Below are 17260 nucleotides of genomic sequence, written 5' to 3' on the forward strand. Positions count from 1 at the left end.
AGAATCTTCCTCAGAACTCTCACCTCCTATTAGACTGAGGCTTCACGACTCTGACTGTGAGGACGAAACGTTTGCACATCTGCAGTATAAAAAAAAGGTATCCATCACCCAGACATGGCTTTGGAAGCACCCCATGTCGGCCCACACCCCAGGCTTGACTGCTGTCCCAGCATTTACCTTCAGCCTAATCTTCATAATCACCCAGCGATGTGTCTAAATAGCTGAGTCAGCTCCTTACCAATGGAAAACGCTAGAAAAATCCAGCATTCCTGAACACAGTATGAGTTCTTACTTTTCTGGAGACATAATTCTATAGAGACTTAAGCAAATAGTAAAAACAAAGCAAGACAAAACCCTTTACTAGGTGTTGGGTCTTGGTATCCTCAGCTGCTGAAAGTGGGCCAGAGTAACCAGTTCGGGTATCTAGGAGCTGAGACATGACACCTCGGGACCAGTGCTGGTTCTTTTGGGCGGGTCCCTCCTGTGCCTCGGAAAGGACAAAAGAAAAGCAAAAATTCTGCTCAGCGACTGAATGGAAAAACAGCCAGTCGATACTAAACACTCACAAGCCAGCCACACAGAACTAATCCAAGATCGCCAGGGCCTGAGCTGCGTGAGGTCTAGCCTGCTACCTGGCCAGGAAGCCCCCAGATGTATACAAGAAGCTGGCGGCAACTATTTCTAATCGTCTGGGAGGATTCTCTGAAAGAATCACCATAACCTACCAATGGACCAAAGAGCCACCATGGAAGGACTGAACTCTGGGCATCCTGGACACCCATGAGGGAAACATGTCAATTATCACCTTTAAACACGCAACACTTCTCGTCCGAACGAAGCACACCAGCACACACATCATGGGCTGGTGCGTCTGAATGGAACTGTCGTCGGTTGATCACATAAGCAATGCCTCTTGTGGTTGAAATAACATCTTGAAGGGAAAGTAACGACAGCCAGGACAATCTCTGTAAATCAAGAACTGCGTGTGGGTTTATTTTACATTTGAGAAAACAGTGGGTTTAATTGTGTGAACCAAAATGGACTGTACAATATTAATGACGGGACATCAGAATGTATAATTAACAGTGCACTGCTTGCTCTGGTTTTTTTTTTTAATTTTATTTATTTACTTTTGTCTGATAGTTCCTCTGAGTACATGCATCTGAGAAGACGCAGGTGCAGGTAAAATTTTCTCTATTTAAATCAAGCTGCAGGAACTAAATTTTATCCAAAAATTGTGGTTTTACATTATATACACAGAAATTTAATATAAAATGACAATATAAAAAGTTAAAAGAGAAAGCATACAGCCAGAAGGTACAAAGAAAGTGGGGTAGATTAAAATGATATGATATGTAACATACAGGCGTGTGTAAGCTGAGGCTGGCGGTTTACAAGGAAAGGATCCAATATTTGCCCCCCTTTTTTTTCTTTCTTTTTTTTTTTTTTTGGTTTTTTTTTCTGTGTTTTTTTTTTCATTTACCAATGCATCACGCTATAGAAAGGTCAGCTGATACCAAAGCTTACATTTGTAAATAACTATAAACTGCAGTATTTTACAGAAAAAAAAAAGAAATAGCATTTTTACACATTTTTTTTAAATAATAAGCTTGCATACTTTTTTTTTTTTGCCAAAAGTGGCATTTTTCAGCATCCAGAGGGTTTGGGCATAGTGGCGACTGGGGTGTTCCTTGTTTTTGTTTTGAACATATAAAGTTGTGGCTTCCTAACCCCGTGAGTCCTAGACAGCTTTCTGTCTCCAACCGCTGCATGCATGTCTTGTCATAAAAGCTCATTTTTTAATTATTAAATAAGTTTTGTGTCTGACACAGCTTTTGATCTGAATGAAATGCCTTTAAGCGCCTTTCCCCCTTCTTTCTTTCTCTTTTTTTTCTTAAACTTTTTTTTTGTTTAATTTTTGAGTGAAAGGCACAGAGATAAAGTCCTCAAAGGGTTAAACTTGATACTACCAGGTCCCGTGACCTTTATTGTCATGGCAACTTCTTAATTTTAGGATGTCTCTTTATCGCTGCTGTTTGTATCTGTTTCTTTACTGCTAAACAATGTCTCCAAGCGTGCCCCCACTATTTCCTACAAAAGATAGCTCAACAAGAACAGATGCTGAAGATGAAGGTCAGACTTTGACTCACGGAGAAAAAGAAAAATAACATGCACAGACCAGACAAAGAGCATATAAATATAACTACAAAATATGTGTGAGAAAAACCAAGTCCAGATAGGCAGGTCAGCGACAAAGGAGAGACTGATTTCAGAGGCTCAGGCCAGGCCTAGTGCAGCACAAGAGGGAGCTCAGTCCTCTGCAACCACCTGCACCCCTGCACACTATTGCTTCTCCAGCTCTGTCACGTAGATCAGGTGGTCCTCCGGCGACTTGCCGTGGGTCTTACTGAGGTGCAGTTTTACTGCGTGCTTGCTCGCAAAAGTCCGGTTACAGAGCTTGCACTGGAATGTGGAGCCCAGGTCTTCCTCGGAGGACCCCAGTGGGCCCAGAGTCTTGTTGGCGAGGGCTTTGGAGACGCTCTGCTGCTCTTGGATCTGACTGAGTGGCAGCTTGGAGAGGTCCTTCAGGCTGAAGCCGAGGTGCGTCTCCAGGTGGCTGATGTACGTGGAGGCAGTTCTGAACTGAGAGGCACAATCGTTACAAAAGAAAACAGGATGCCCTGTGTCGAGGTTCTTAAGGAACTTGGTTCCCCCTGTCCTCCGTAGCTGGTACTTGACGTTGGCCAGCCAGTGACTGATGGTGGTCATGGAGAGGCCTGTGAACTTGGAGATGTGCACCCGCTCCTGAGGGCCCAGGTCCGACATGATGTATTTCCCTTCCGCCGTCTCTCGGAGGCTGGAGGCAAACTGGGCCTGGAGGATGAGGAGGTGTTGTGGGTTCCAGTTGGACTGGCGCCCCTTTCTCTTGTGGACAGGTGACAGCTCGTCCAGGGCCTCCTCAAAGCTGCTGCCATCTGCATCTGACTTCTCGGACACCGTGGAGGGTGTGGAGGACTTGGGAGTCAGACGGCCCGTGAGGTTCTTCACCATGTCCGAGATATCCATGAGGGCACTCTCCCGCAGAGGCGAAGACACGGCATCCGCCACGCCTGAGACCAGTGGCTTGTTCTTGGACTTGGTCAGATCGATGGGCTGGTCGCTGTTCTCGTAGTAGTAGCGGTCGATGGCGTCGGCCTGCTTAGCGGGGGTCGTGGGGTAGACAGGCTTGTCCAGCATGCTGTTGCTGATCTTATAGAGCATCGCTAGTGGGTCCAGAGAGGGGCTCACAGGCTTGGACACCTTACCTAGGTGGGTGTTCATGATGGACTGCAGGGCGCTTAGCGGGTTGATAAAAGAGGGCTCCGGGGAATGGTCCGTGATAATACCCAGGTTGCTGCAGCCATTGGTGACCTTGGCTTTAAGAGGCTCTGTACCGTTTGGGGTGTGAGCATCCACGGTACTTTCCTTTTTGGCCTTCCCAGTTTCCAAATCGGAGCCCTTCTTCTGTGGCTTGCTCCCAGTCTCCTCCGACTTAGGGAGATCTTTATTCTCCTTTGCCACAGGGGAGATGGCTTTGACCGGGGAGGCCTTCTCCTTCTCAGTGGGCCTCTCCTCCTTCTTGACGCTAACCTTGCCGGTGACCTTCTCTACTAACTCCTCCATGGCAGACACATTGCTCTTATGGGGCGGGGGCGTGAGGCTCCCTGGAGAGTGTAGGAGGGCATTGTGCTCTGTGGAGGACAGCGACTTCACGCTGCTGGCATAAGAGGGCTGTATTTGCACACTCTGCACAGCTGACTGCAGTGGCTTCACTGTGCCTGGCAGCTGATAGGCTGCGTGGATGCTGGGGTACCCACCCCATGAGGGCGCACCATTCTGGGCTTTACTGATGGCCGTGGACACAGTGTTCTCAAGTGACTTTAGGATATCTACTCCCCCCTTGGGGCTGTCGTCTAGGTCTTCCTCACGCAGGTACTGATAGAGGGCTGTGGGTTCAAACTTCTCAGTGGCGTCTTCAGTCTCCTCTTTGATTTTTCTCTCTGTGTCCCCAGCAGTTGGAGGGGCTTTCTCCTTCTCTTTCTCCTTCTCAGGCTCCTTCTTCTCTTCTGAGGCTACAGAGCCTGCAGGAGAGTCTGGTTGTTTCTTGATGCTAGAGGCAGGCAGCCGGGTGTGAGTGGTCGGGGGCAGGGGGATGGACTGGATCTTCTCTTCCACCACAGGGTCCAACACCAGCTGCTTTCCTTTCTTGGAGGCAGAGGTTGTCACCTTTAAGAAGTGGCCGGTGACCATCATGTGGGCCGTGAGCTGCTGCAAGGTGTCATGGGAGCTGCCACATTCCATGCACTTGAGTATCTGGGCTTTTCGGGCCTCAAACTGCCACGTGTAACTAGCACCATTCTGGTAGCCATAACGGTTGTTCGGAGTCACGTACGGGTTGGCCGTTTTCTGGTCCTTGGCCGACTCACTCAGTGCAACGTCAGTGGCCATGCCCGTGGGCTCTGGGGAGCAAGGGGATGCCAGGTCCTGCAGCGCTCGCTTCTTGGTGGAAGGGACCAGTTTGGTGATGGCTGGCACGGGCTCCTTCAGAGGCACTTTCTGGTAATGCTTTGTTTTAATCATGTGGACACTGAGGTCTTGCAAGGACTCGAAGGAGTGTCCGCAGTACATACACTTCAGCACCTTCTGTGCGTCCTCTTTCCCCTCCATCTCCATTAGGGAACGCTTCCTGGGCTTGGACCAGCGCTTGGTCTTCTCAGAGTCCTTGTCTCTGTTGTCATCACGGTAGTGGCCTGTCTCGTTCATGTGCACCGTCAGTTCCACCAACGTGTCATACGCCGCGCTGCAGTCTTTGCACCTGAACTTGCTGGCCCCTGTGAACACGGAGCCGTACAGCTTGTTATTCTGCCGGTAGAGCTGCACGGTGCTAAACAGGCTGGGCTCAGGCAGCAGCCCGTAGGACGACGTCTGCTGCAGCGTCTTGGCCAGGGCAGCCTGGTGCCAGTCATACCCCGAGCTGCTGTTGTTACTGGTGGTGCTGCTATGGCTGGTGCTGGTGCTGCAGCTGGTAATGGCTGTGGTAGCCGTGGTGCAGGCGGTACTGGCGGTACTGGTAGGGGGTGTGGGGGTAGGTGTGGAACTCTCCTTCTGGCTGGCATCGTTGTTGCTGGTGGTAGAACTGGACTTCTTTAAATCCAATGCTAGGCTAGACCAGCAGGACTCTGAGAATAAGTTCGCATACACGGCTTTGATTTGTGCCAAGCTGTCCTGGGGGTAGGAGACACTGTCTGGACACTGCGGCTCCTCCTTCTCCTCTCTGGAGGTGGAGCTTTTGAAATGGGCCAGCTGGTCACTGCCCTCGCTAAAGGGTGATCCGTAGCCAGCATCTTGATTGGTGGCAGTGCTGACGGGGGAATTCTGATAGCTCTGGGCTTCTTTGATCTCTGTCTCCTCATTGCACACGAATTCGCTCTCCTGAATGTCCAGAGACAGCCCGCCATCCTCCACGTGCTCCTCATCTATTTCGGCGGCCTTCAGTTCTTCCTCGGGAACATAAGCTAGGAGAGAAAAATGACCCACAGTCAGAGGAGTAAATCATCTTCAAGGACGCAGCCTCCCCAGCAGTTAGGTGATCTTTAAAAAGATGTTTTTCAGCCAGGCTCCCAGGCTACAAGGCCACCTCAACCTCAACTCCATGTGCCCGCCCACTGGACCTCAGCAAGCAGGAGTAAGACCATGCCGAAACTGTCCCCCCACAAAGTGTGCCCTCTCAGCACAGAAGCCTGAGCCCTTTCTAACTCTGCTCTCTCCCTCTTCTCTTCTTTTCTTCCTCCTGTTTCCCCAACTCCTTTCTCTCCTTCCTTCCTTCCTTCTTTCCTTCTTTCCTTCCTTCACCTCCCTTCCTCCTTCCTTCTTTCCTTCCTTCCTCCCTCCATTTCTCCTTCCTCCCTTCCTTCACCTTCTTCTTTCCTTCCTTCCTTCCTTCCTCCCTCCATTTCTCCTTCCTTCTCTCCCTTCTTTCCAGCAGGGTCTCAAGTAGCCCAGGCTGGCTTGAACTCTCAATCTTCTTTCTCCATCCCCCCCCCCCCCCCCGCCACAAGATGTTAGCATTGCAGGTATGCACCACCCCTTCTTAAAGACATCAGTCTGGTTAGAGGCTGCAGGGAAGAAGAAGGAATCCCACAGGCTAGCCCTCACTGGACCTGCAAGCCCTCTTTGATTTCTGCACAGCACATTTCATGAAATTAGGAGGAACCCAGCTCTCTTTTGTAGACCAATGTATTTCCTGGGCAATACTCTATGTTTTCTGCAAGTCAAAATACTCCTTCATGAGAAGCAGTAAAAAATAATACGGTTTTCACTCAAAACAAATGCTTATCACGATGTGAGTCTGCTGTCAGGGCAAAACCCAGTGTTACCTACGAAAGACCGCTCAGGGGTGGCCAAGGCCATTGCCACACACCGACACCCAAAGCAGCATCCCACGCCACAGCTAAAGGAAGAACTGAGGCTAGCATCCTTCACACAGACAGTTGTGGCCATCCACACCACAGAGCACCATCTAATCCTAGAACAGAAAACACTGACCCCGGGACCCACAAGGACATGGGCGAGTCTTGAGGACACCGCACAAAGGGAGATGGGCTAGTTATGTGGAACAGATACTGTCTTGGGCCCTTCTGTGAGGTCTGTACAGCAGTCCAGTTCACACACAAGGTGGTGGGTGGCCGGGCCGGAGTGGAAAGTGATGCCTCTGGCTATGGTTTCAGTTGTCTGAGCTGAGAAACGACCTAGAGTTAGGAGGTGGGGACGGCAGCCCAGCAGCAGGAACATTCTGGATGCCACTGAATTACACCGTTGAACATGGTTGCAGTGGTCACTTTCATGTTATGAGGACTTCATCTGAAGAGTTTCTCATTATGAAGGCAGTAGTGGTGCATGCCCCAGTGGCTGCCACAGGCCTACAGCTGCCTGCAGAACTGCAAACCAAAGGACACACAGGTGCCAGGGAAAACCTTGGTTCTCACTTCAGGTCATTATAAATGCTTTGATGTGTGACATATCTTGGTACTGACACGTTTTGTTTTTACTACCTCTTAAACTTATTTGAGCAATGTGCTTCTCTTCTTTCCTCTCTCTCTCTCCCTCTCTCTCTCCCCACTCCCTCCCCCTCCTCCTCCCCCCTCTCTTTCTCTGACAGAAAAACTAGGTGACCTAGTGTTTCATGAGGGAGTAGGAAATTCGAGGTTGAGGTAGTCTCCAGCCCCTATTAAAATGCACTGGCGTGACCTGAGAGGGGCGTCTCATTAAACACGATCATTCATTATCACATTATCAGAGCCGGATCCTAAGGGAGCATGGCAAAGAGTACAGGCATTTTCAGAGAGGGATGACAGGAGGGACAAAGAACAGCTCTGTGCCCCAGGGGAGGACACCGGGGTGGGTGAAGGACCAGCAAGCTTCTACACCTGCAAATGAAAGGCTCTAGGTTTCAGGACAGGCATTCACAGAATGTGAATGACTGCCACACACACACACACACACACACACACACACACACACACATATTCACACATGACAGTACATGCACAATCACATAGTATGTGTAAGCTCATATATGACAGCACAAGCACTTTATATGCCTGAGCATGCATACAATGATCGTACATGTATAATCACCCCACTGTAAGAATGCATGCATTACAAATGCTTACATGGTCACCCTGTGCATGCAATCACACACCCGAGGGCACATGCACAGTCCTCCAGATGTGTAAGCTAAACATAATAGAACAGCACTATCATTTCTGTACATATGAGAAAATGCAACAGCACATGCATGATTACTCCTGCAAATACTTGACATGCCATTCACAGTCATCTACATTTACAAGCGTACATGTGATAGGACATATATGATCATACCATATTGTGAACCTATATATGACCACTCTACATGTATGAACATGCATATGGAAGCACACGTACATGAGAGCACACATGACGATTACCCCATACACATATGCATACCTATATGCACACACAATGAGACACCATTAACTCTGCCACATGGAGACCTCTAAGGCCCTGCAGAACACATGTGTCCACTGCCTTTCTCCACCCAGCCTCAGCTCACCTCGGTGAAAATCCCAAAGCAATCTAAACATATAGGTCCTGGTCCTTGTTCCACTAATGTATCAGGAAGTGCAGTTCTGCTAATGCTGCACCACCACTGGGAGAAACGATCCACGGTGTGGGGCCTCAGGCTTTCTCTATGGCACCACGTGCTGGGCAGTGTACAGGTAATTTGACAGCCCTCCTAGAAAATGGAAGGCTGGCAACACTCTAAAGTGACTGCCAGACTCACCCACATTTCCGCTCTGCTCACAAGAACTAAATGTTCAAGCTATCCAGATCTGGGATACCACGAGGCCCACTGATAGGGCCCCATTCCCTAACAGGAAGCTGGGCTGTCCCAGCTGGAGAACAGGTAAAGGGCGTGGGTAGAGCTGTCTGGCATCCGTGGCCTCTTCATATGTCATCATACATGTCTGATTTCTCCCTTGTGCCAGCAGAAGTGTAGTCACGGGGACACAACCTTCTTCCTACCCTCTCTCCTCCCAAGGAACTAGCCTGCATGTGGTGGCTCCAAGACTGAGGCGACATGTAAATCATGAGCAATCCCACAGTGCCAGCACAACAGACAGTGTCACGGGGACAAGGGATAGAACCACAAAGCACAGGGCTTTCAACCCGAGTGGCCATTCTCGGGCCCACCTGATATCTGTCAGCACTGCCTGTTCTCTGGAAGGTGACTGTGGAAAAGAAGTGCTGTCCCTGACCCTTAGAGCTTATGTCTCAGGGGAAAATAAAGCAAGAGGACTATTGCAGGGTAGGGGAGGGGACAATGGGCCAGCATGAAAGCTGGGCCCTTGGTGCCATGGCTTCTCTCTGTGCCACTTAACTTATCCACCCTGCAGATGCCCCAGGCTGGAAGTGGCGTCTGTTTCTTCTGCCCTGGATATTCTCCTGGGAGTGGTGGAGGTCCACAGACCTCCTCTGGCACTGCCTTGATGGCTCTGTGTCTCCTGAGTCTGTCCCACTGTAGTCTAGAGGACTGACCCTGACTTCATCCTTAAAGGCCTGTGACCACTGAAGCCTTCCATGTCCCCTACACCTGCTGATCACCACCAGCCTGAAGCTCCCCCCACCTCATGGAGGCTGCCAGTCGAAGTCAAGCCTGGGTTGCATGTTAGGAACAGACACGCAGACACACAGACACACACGCATGTCAGGCATAGACACACACGTAGACACACACACACACACACATATCAGGCACAGACATACACACACAGATATATACACACACACAGACACATACACACATATCAGGCACAGACACATACACAGACACACACACATGTATATCAGGCACATACACACACACGCATGTCAGGCACACACACACACACACACACACACACATGCATGTCAGGCACACACACACACTCACAGATATACACAGACACAGACACACACTCACAGATACACACACACACACACACATATACACACGCATGTCAGGCACAGACACTGGCTCCAGCTGTATGACAAACACATGCCAAGGGACATGAAAAGCAGTGACGAACCATCAGTGGCTTCGACTTTAAGGGATGATTCTTTATGAGGCAGCAGGAGAGCAGGAGAGAGAGAGAGAGAGAGAGAGAGAGAGAGAGAGAGAGAGAGAGAGAGAGAGAGAGAGAATATGAATGAATGAATATTAAATACCCACAGTGAAGAAGAGAGAAGATTTTGAAACATGACACCTTATAACCCCCAAACCATCTTCTTGGGTGCACAGCCTGCGATGGTGTGAAATGGGGCACCAGTTTCATGCCTGAAGACTCAGTGCACAGCACCACGGCACATGGATGGAATCTAAGTCTTCAAAGATGGGGATCCAATGCTTCGATAAAAGTATGTTCTAGGACACACCTTGAATGTTCTAGAACAGTTGGTTCAGTGCTTGCCATGCAAGAACGAGGAATCCGAGTTCAGTCCTCAAACCCCATATACAAAAGTAAGGCGTGTGGGTGCACATTCCCAGTGCTGGGATGGTGGAGACAGGCGGATCCCCTGGGGCTCACTTGTCAGCCAGCCTAACCTAATTAGCCTAATCAGGTGAACAGATCCTGAGGAAAACACCTGAGCTTGACCTCCAGCCTTAACAAGCACACACATATACATTCACCCACATATATGCACTTGCGTACACACACATACATGCATGCACACATGCACACACTCATGCACATACATGCACACGCATGCACACACGCATGCACACACATGCACACATGCATACACACACATGCACACACACATGCACACACAGACCATGCCCTAAAGACACAGCAAAAGCCAAAAACAACAAAGGCAGAGCACAAAGGTGTGTGGCCAGTACGATCGGAAAACCCTTCTCAGGGAACGTTAATGATGATTTCTTCAAGCCAATGGATACATTAGTGGGTTTTTGACTGCTGACGGATGTACCTCCTGATAAATTCTGGTATTTTCCAAATCTCCTCCGAAGTTTTCCATTTGACTCACATTAGCCACTGCAGGCAGTTTCTGAAATCAGCTATGTAGCCTTCCCTGAGCATCCACTGGGTATGGCCATCAACAGGACCCAAGAGCGCAGAGAGTAACTTGTTCCTCCTGGGAAGGAGGGACTGCACTCATCTTCACGGTTCCTACTTTTCTTTAATGCTGAACAGCCAGCGGGGCTGCAGACGGTACAGGCCTAAGCATCAGCTGTCCCTCCTCTGGGCTGTCCAGGATGCCTCATCTGCTTCCCCTGTCACTCGTTATTCCATAGCCACCCACAGTGGCCCTCAGAAGACAGCTGCAGCCTTCCAGACAAGCAAGCGAGTGACCTGGTCTTTTGGTTTTCAGCTGACCAGGCTCAGTCCAGCCTCTCTGCTCACCCTGTATCCCATGCTCCTCCAGTTCCTTATGCCAAGACCTTCTCCTTTTAGCTACTTCACGCTTGTCCCTGCTCCTAGTACTCGACATCTATTCTCAGTCATCGTTTTACTAGGACTCACAAGGAGGCACACGTCCTGGATTAACAGCTGGTGACAGGCATCTGCCCTCCATCCCACACCACTGGACACCTCTGCCCACTGGTTTGAGGCTGCTCTTCAGACCTTTCTCCCTTCCAAAGCAGTGTCTAATCACCCAGCCAGCTCTCAGCTCCACCTGTGAGAACCCCCACTTTCAGATGCTAGAGTCAGACAGAGTTCTGGCACCTCCTGCTAGTACCCTAAGGGTCCAAAACCTGCAGAGTCTCATTTCTAAGTTCAGAACCTACAGAGAAGTGGCCAGGAGGAGTTCCCAAGCCTGGATTTTGCAGTCTGACAGCAAGAAGGGCTTCCCATACCCTGACTTTTTTTCCGGAGGAATCCCAGAGATGTCTGGGACCCAACCCCAAACTGCAATGCCAGTCATGCAAAAGCAAGTCAACCTAATGACCCTGGGATTTGGGGGGGTGATCCAAAGAAAAGGGTGCTCCCAGGATGCCTGGATATGAACCAAGAGAAACAAAGTGGTCAGACATGCACTTATACGGATGGGGCCTATGATCACTGTAGTCCTTGCTATCAGACAGCCAGCTGCCTTTTAGTCTGGAGAGGGAGAATGGCCATTTGATCCCAGCAGACAGGTAAGCCCGACACACACACTTGCTCCTTGGGGTCCTACTCTTCCCAAAGCACAATCGTGGCAATGGAGAAACCTTTAAGGTTACAAGAATTACCATGGTCATTAAACCCAACACTGTTGGCGTGGTTTGAAAGTTTCTGTTCTCCCGGAATTCACCTTAGAATCTAATCATCGGGTGAGTCCATCAGGAGGGACTTTGGGAGGGGCTCATGCCACAAGGGTGGAGGCCACAGGACTAGGTTTGGTCCCCTCGTAAAGGAAAGTCCAGAATGCTACTGTGCCCCTTCCTGCACAAAGGGACATAGTGAGATGGTGAGACCTGCTGACACCTCAACCTGGGTTTCTGGCCTCTGAGTTGGGGGGAAAAATGATTTCCATTTTTACCTTGCCTAGTCTGTGATAGTGTTACAGTGGCTAGAAGGTGCCGAGACATCTGCTCCTCTCTGTTGCACCCCAAAGAGGTACACGCAGAATAAACGACAATCCACACTAACATGCCCACTGGTTTGTGCTGCTACAGAAAGGCGCCCCAGCTCAGCCACACGCCACTCGACTTAGCCCTGGGACGACAGGAAGATAATGATATCAGCTTTCCCTCATGGAAGCTGACCCATGTAGTGTCCTGATACCAGGTATGGCCCAGTAGATGTCTCTGGGGCCCCCCTCTTTTCATGTGCCCTAGAGCACCGAGGAAGGAGGGCAGGAAGGTTTCAGGGCTGCTCCCAGCAACTTCTCAAGGGGAGGGGCAGCTCATTCCTCCAGTGCTTGCTCTCCTCATTAGGCAATGTCTCGGAGAATTGGCTGCGAGGAAAGTGGACGCTTAAAAGTATCAAACAGAAAACCCCAGGTCTTCAGTAGCTGCTTGGTGACTGCCTTACAGTGAGCACCAACCTTGCTATCGTATTACCACCTGGTGAGACTATAATCAGACCAAACTGCGTGTTGATCTACACCAAACTCTTTAAAAAAAAAACTGGCAAATGTGATACTCCTGAACAGATGGCCATTATATCAAAATACATTTACTCCAAGGGACCAATTCACAAAAGGGGCTCGCACACACCTAAAGGACGGGTGTGTGGCTTCAGCTCATCACGGAACCCAGCAAAACACAACGTCTTCCAAATTTATAATTCTGCCTTCACCTTTGCCATGGAGAGAGAGCAGGTGGTTCCATCGAGAGTCTGAATCTATCGAGGAAAAGAAAAAAAAATGCAGAGAAAGCAGAAACAGGCAAGAACACATCCTTTCCTAGTCTGAGAAGAACATAGAAATGCGAGCGAGAGGTACATTAATTTGCTAGCGTGGTTGTGATTTCTCACAGGAAAAGCTGATCCCTGCCAAGCAAGGCTGAAAGGCCACTTCTGTTCCACCGTGATAGGGACAAAAATGTTTCCATCGCTTCTGCAAATTTCAGTTGCTGGTAGGGAATGTTAACGCACCGTCCGACTGATGCATTTGACTTACAACCAAAGTCTCTTTACTTAAAGCCCCAGTAGAAGCCATCTCTAAGAACTTCAGGGTCAGTAAATAAAAATGACCTCCCCTCCATTCTGATTTTAATCAGGAACCATCCATAGGTAACTGCCCTAAAAACAAACACAATTTCTTCTTTCTCTTGCTGCCCCGGAAATTCGATTTGAAATTAGCTTAGAAATAAGAAAGCACGGGGCCAAGCCTGATCCTGATCTGCCCACGAGCAAATCTGATATTAACCTTTTGTCTCAAGCTGGTGAAGTTCCAACACAACTTTACAGGCAGGGTAGAAGAGACCGCACGCAAACCGATGAGAAGCTTCCCGATGCTCAGTGGTTATCAGGAAGAAAAAGAAGGAAAAATCTGAGGGAAATGAGAATGGACTGGGGAGCCTGGAGGGGCACCGCCCTCCTAAGCACCGGGGCGACAGGACTGGGTTTCTTTCCACAGCTGCACACATCGATACAACGGAACACTCTATCTCTACAAAATCAGGTCTCACTCAAGATATGGGAACCCAGAGCCAGGCACCAGGGAAAGACGTGTTCTCAGTCCCCAGATGGGAAAGGACAGACCCCCACCCCCACCGCATCCTAAGGCAGACGAAGAGTCTAGTCTATTCACCCAGTATTAACAAGTAACCCACAGAGCATGGGGCCCTAGCCCAGGAGTGTCTGTTGTCCTGGAAACAGTAGGTTTTACCCAACAGGTGGGACTCCCCTAGTAGAAGACAGAAGAAGCATGATTCAGGACCCATGGCCTTTATCCTGACTCACACCTCAGCCAGCAGGACAACCCTGTGAAGAAGGCCACCAACAGACCCACTGCCTTTGCTCCCTGACACACTGCAACCCAGAGATTACATCTTCTATAAAGTTCCCTTCCGTGGACTTCAGCCAGGGGTCTCAGTCCTCGGGACTCCACCGTCCCTGAAACCACAGGGCATCTCAGAATGCAGTCTCCGTTATAGAGTCAGAGGTCTTATTTTCTGAGACAAACTGGCTAAGAGACTGTCAATCTTCAGGCTGTTACACTACGTACTACGAGAGCGGATGACAGGACGTGGTGAGGACGCCGAGGAGACTGTTGGGGCAACACGTTAGGGAACCTTTTTTATCTTTAAAGAGGCTACAGGTAGATGCCAGTTCTCTGAGAACAAAAGGGATCCTGAGCAAACATACCTCACGATGGCTTCTACACCTGGTCAGAAACCAAGCACACCATCCCATAGCACCAGACGTCCCTCACATCTGTCTCAGCAATATGGGTGTTTGAACCGGATTATATCTGCCCTGTCGTGACAGAGAATGTAATTTTATCAGAATAATTACGCTTTTCTTTTTTTTTTTTCTTTTTTTACTAGTATCATTGAATCCTCGGAATTGCTTTCAAAGACGCTCCCTTAAAAGGTTTTCCATGGGGGAAGGAGAGAGTTTCCAAATTCAGCTGGAGGAATTTATTTATCAGCGCCTTTGTTTTCGCCATCCGCCATACTTTTCCTGAGAATCTTTTGTTTTATATAGGCTACGATTTAAAAAAAAAATCTTTCATTTTCATGCTGTACAGATGTCCTGGGATACAGGACGGTATTTGTAAAGATTGCTAGTTCTACGGATAAAACGGAGGACAAAACACTTCCCCAGGTGAATGGATATGATTTTCTGGCCTAACACGTTTTTTTAAGAAAGAGTCTGATGAACCCAGGAAGCAAAGTCACCCCCATCACATTTTCTCCAGGGACAAACTCCCCCCCAGCACCATCCATACGCCCCTCCCTCCAGACCCCCAACATGGAAATCTCATGAATGAGCAGCCAGGAATTGGTAACTGCAGTATAAAATTCTCCTCTCACAATTACTTACAGAAATAAATGACATTTTCCCCATCAACTAAAACAAAGACTCGGAATCATCATTTCTGCTATTTCTTTTTGTGTCAAAACAGCTTTGCTAGTGCTTCTCCGCCCTTCCTGAGCCTAGCAGGATGGCGCAGACCGTGACAGTGTAACACATGCAGTATGTCCTGCTGGGGGCAGGAGTGGGGGGCAGGGAGCTGTCTCGAGGGCCATGAGAACCAATATGGGCCAGCAGCACAGAATGGCTGCAGGCCTGAGCACTCGACCCACGTGCTCACACATGTGTGTGATGCATATGTATACACGTGTGTGTGTGTGTGTGTGTGTGTGTGTGTGTGTGTGTGTGTGTGTGTGTGTACCTGACAAACTTCTTACCCTGACCGTTCACAAGACAGGAATCCCAGCAAGAAACCTATGACTGGACTCCGTTTTCCTAAGAATTAAATCTTGTTAATAGTTTTTTTGCCATAAAATGTGCCTTCTGGATGCCAATGTGTCCCTAAAGATGTGCTGTCATCCTGAGCCATGTTCGTTAGATTCTGTGCGTTCTAATATGAGTGGACAGAAGGCAATGTATACAGCCCTGTTACAGCTTAATGTGACACCAACCATGTGTGCCCTGATGGTTTACAACGTAAATACACACATATTGTCTGAAAAAAAAATTTTCATCTCAAATCCTAACTATATAATGAGGCGCAAACATCGTATCTTTGGCAAATTAGATAAAAACTATATTTCTCAATTCGCGGACCAACACTGTTCAGAACATCTTTGTTTCCTTAAAGGAAAACACAGCTCTCTCTTGTCAACAGTCACTTTAAGGACAGGGAGAAGTGACAGCTGTATTTGTTTTTTAATGACTAAGTGTAGTAAAGCTCCTAATTCCCCTGAGTCTTACTAACACTGGCTTGGAGCAATTAGGTCTGTGTCCCCCCCACCCCCTGCCCGAACCTGTGTCTTAATCTGCACCCCAATTATACACAGAGTGAAGGTGTGTTCCTGAGCCACCTTGCTGTGCATCCCCACTCAGAATGCTCCCAGAATTCTGCCTCCTCACCACCATTGTTCCTCCTCAGATAGCTGCGCAGAAGTGTGGGTGCTCTGTTCAACAAGCCACAGCAACAATAGAAGAAAGGCTTCTGGGAACACGCTCAGAGCTAAAGTCAGCATGGGAGCCACTGTGAAATACTCCTTCACGGAGCAGGTTCCAACCTGGTGGCCTTAGTACCCTGCCCCAGGACAGAGCAACCTACCAGTGGCAATGCTCTCTGACAGGAAGCATTCAGAGAAAGTGCAAGGCTCTTCAGGAAGGGGTTGCTCAAAGGGGGGTGGGTGCAGTCTCTCCGATACCCATCTTCAGTACAGTACAGCAGGGTGGCTGACCAAAGGCTTTCACCAAAGGTGTGTGTGTGTGTGTGTGTGTGTGTGTGTGTGTGTGTGTGTGTGTGATGTACATGTGTATTTATGTGCTCATGTATATAGATAGGCACACGTATAACATATACACATGTTTGTGAAAGCCAGAAGTGTCTTTCTCAATTCCTCTCCACCACATTCATTGAGATTGTGCTAGTCTGTCTAGCCACCTTGCCCCAAGACTCTCCTGTCTCAGCTTCTACATGATTTTTGGATTACAGGTGTACCTGGCCAAGGAGTTGTAACTACGGTATAGCTACCAAGCTATCCCCAAGTCAGTAGGGCTACTGGACATGGCGTTTGGGCATGAAGATGTCAGATACTCTGCATTTGTGTGCTAAATTTACACAGCCACGGGCTCCGGGGCACACTGAACATCCCTTGCTATAGCAGCCAGCAGCTGGTTGCTACTCCAGAGGAGCATGGGTTTTCTGGGGTGTGTGGTAGCAAAGAGCTAAGTTCCAATTTAAAAAAAAAATCCCCAAATAGGAATCAACAGTTCACATGAAATGGCTCTCCACATAAGCAACTTCTGGAAACAGTGGTTTTTACTGGCAAAGAAATGGCCATCCCCAAAGTGGATTATTTATAATTAACAAGGAAACAAGGAGAACGCAGGGTACCTCCTCCCTTTACATCTCTGACAGGGCCCTCCAACCCGGAAGCTTGCCATGGCGGTCTCTATGACCCTCGCCACGCCCCATTAGAGGAGCATGCCTATGGGGAGCACCCCACTCCCAGTGAGCAGAGCGTGTGATTAGCAAAGGTCTGCCCCAGAGATGGAGG

The 17260-nt window shown here is 49.0% G+C and overlaps 1 protein-coding gene across 2 annotated transcripts in view; it reads right to left on the reverse strand.

The window, feature by feature from the left end:
* Positions 1-966: 966 nt before the first annotated feature.
* The window catches only part of Tshz1 (teashirt zinc finger homeobox 1), a 76407-nt gene continuing 60113 nt past the window's right edge, over positions 967-17260 (reverse strand). Inside the window, exons 1-2 of one of the 2 annotated variants that reach the window (XM_063277293.1) lie at positions 12788-12914; positions 967-5555 (exon numbers count right to left, since the gene is read on the reverse strand). In XM_063277293.1, the coding sequence (XP_063133363.1) occupies positions 2344-4803 (2460 nt within the window). In that variant the 5' untranslated portion in view covers positions 4804-5555; positions 12788-12914 and the 3' untranslated portion in view covers positions 967-2343. Of the gene's footprint in view, positions 5556-12787; positions 12915-17260 lie in introns of those variants that run through there. The other variant, NM_001400632.1, reaches the window with a different exon arrangement.

The sequence above is a fragment of the Rattus norvegicus genome, chromosome 18, assembly GCF_036323735.1.
Source record: "Rattus norvegicus strain BN/NHsdMcwi chromosome 18, GRCr8, whole genome shotgun sequence".
Lineage (NCBI taxonomy): Eukaryota > Metazoa > Chordata > Mammalia > Rodentia > Muridae > Rattus > Rattus norvegicus.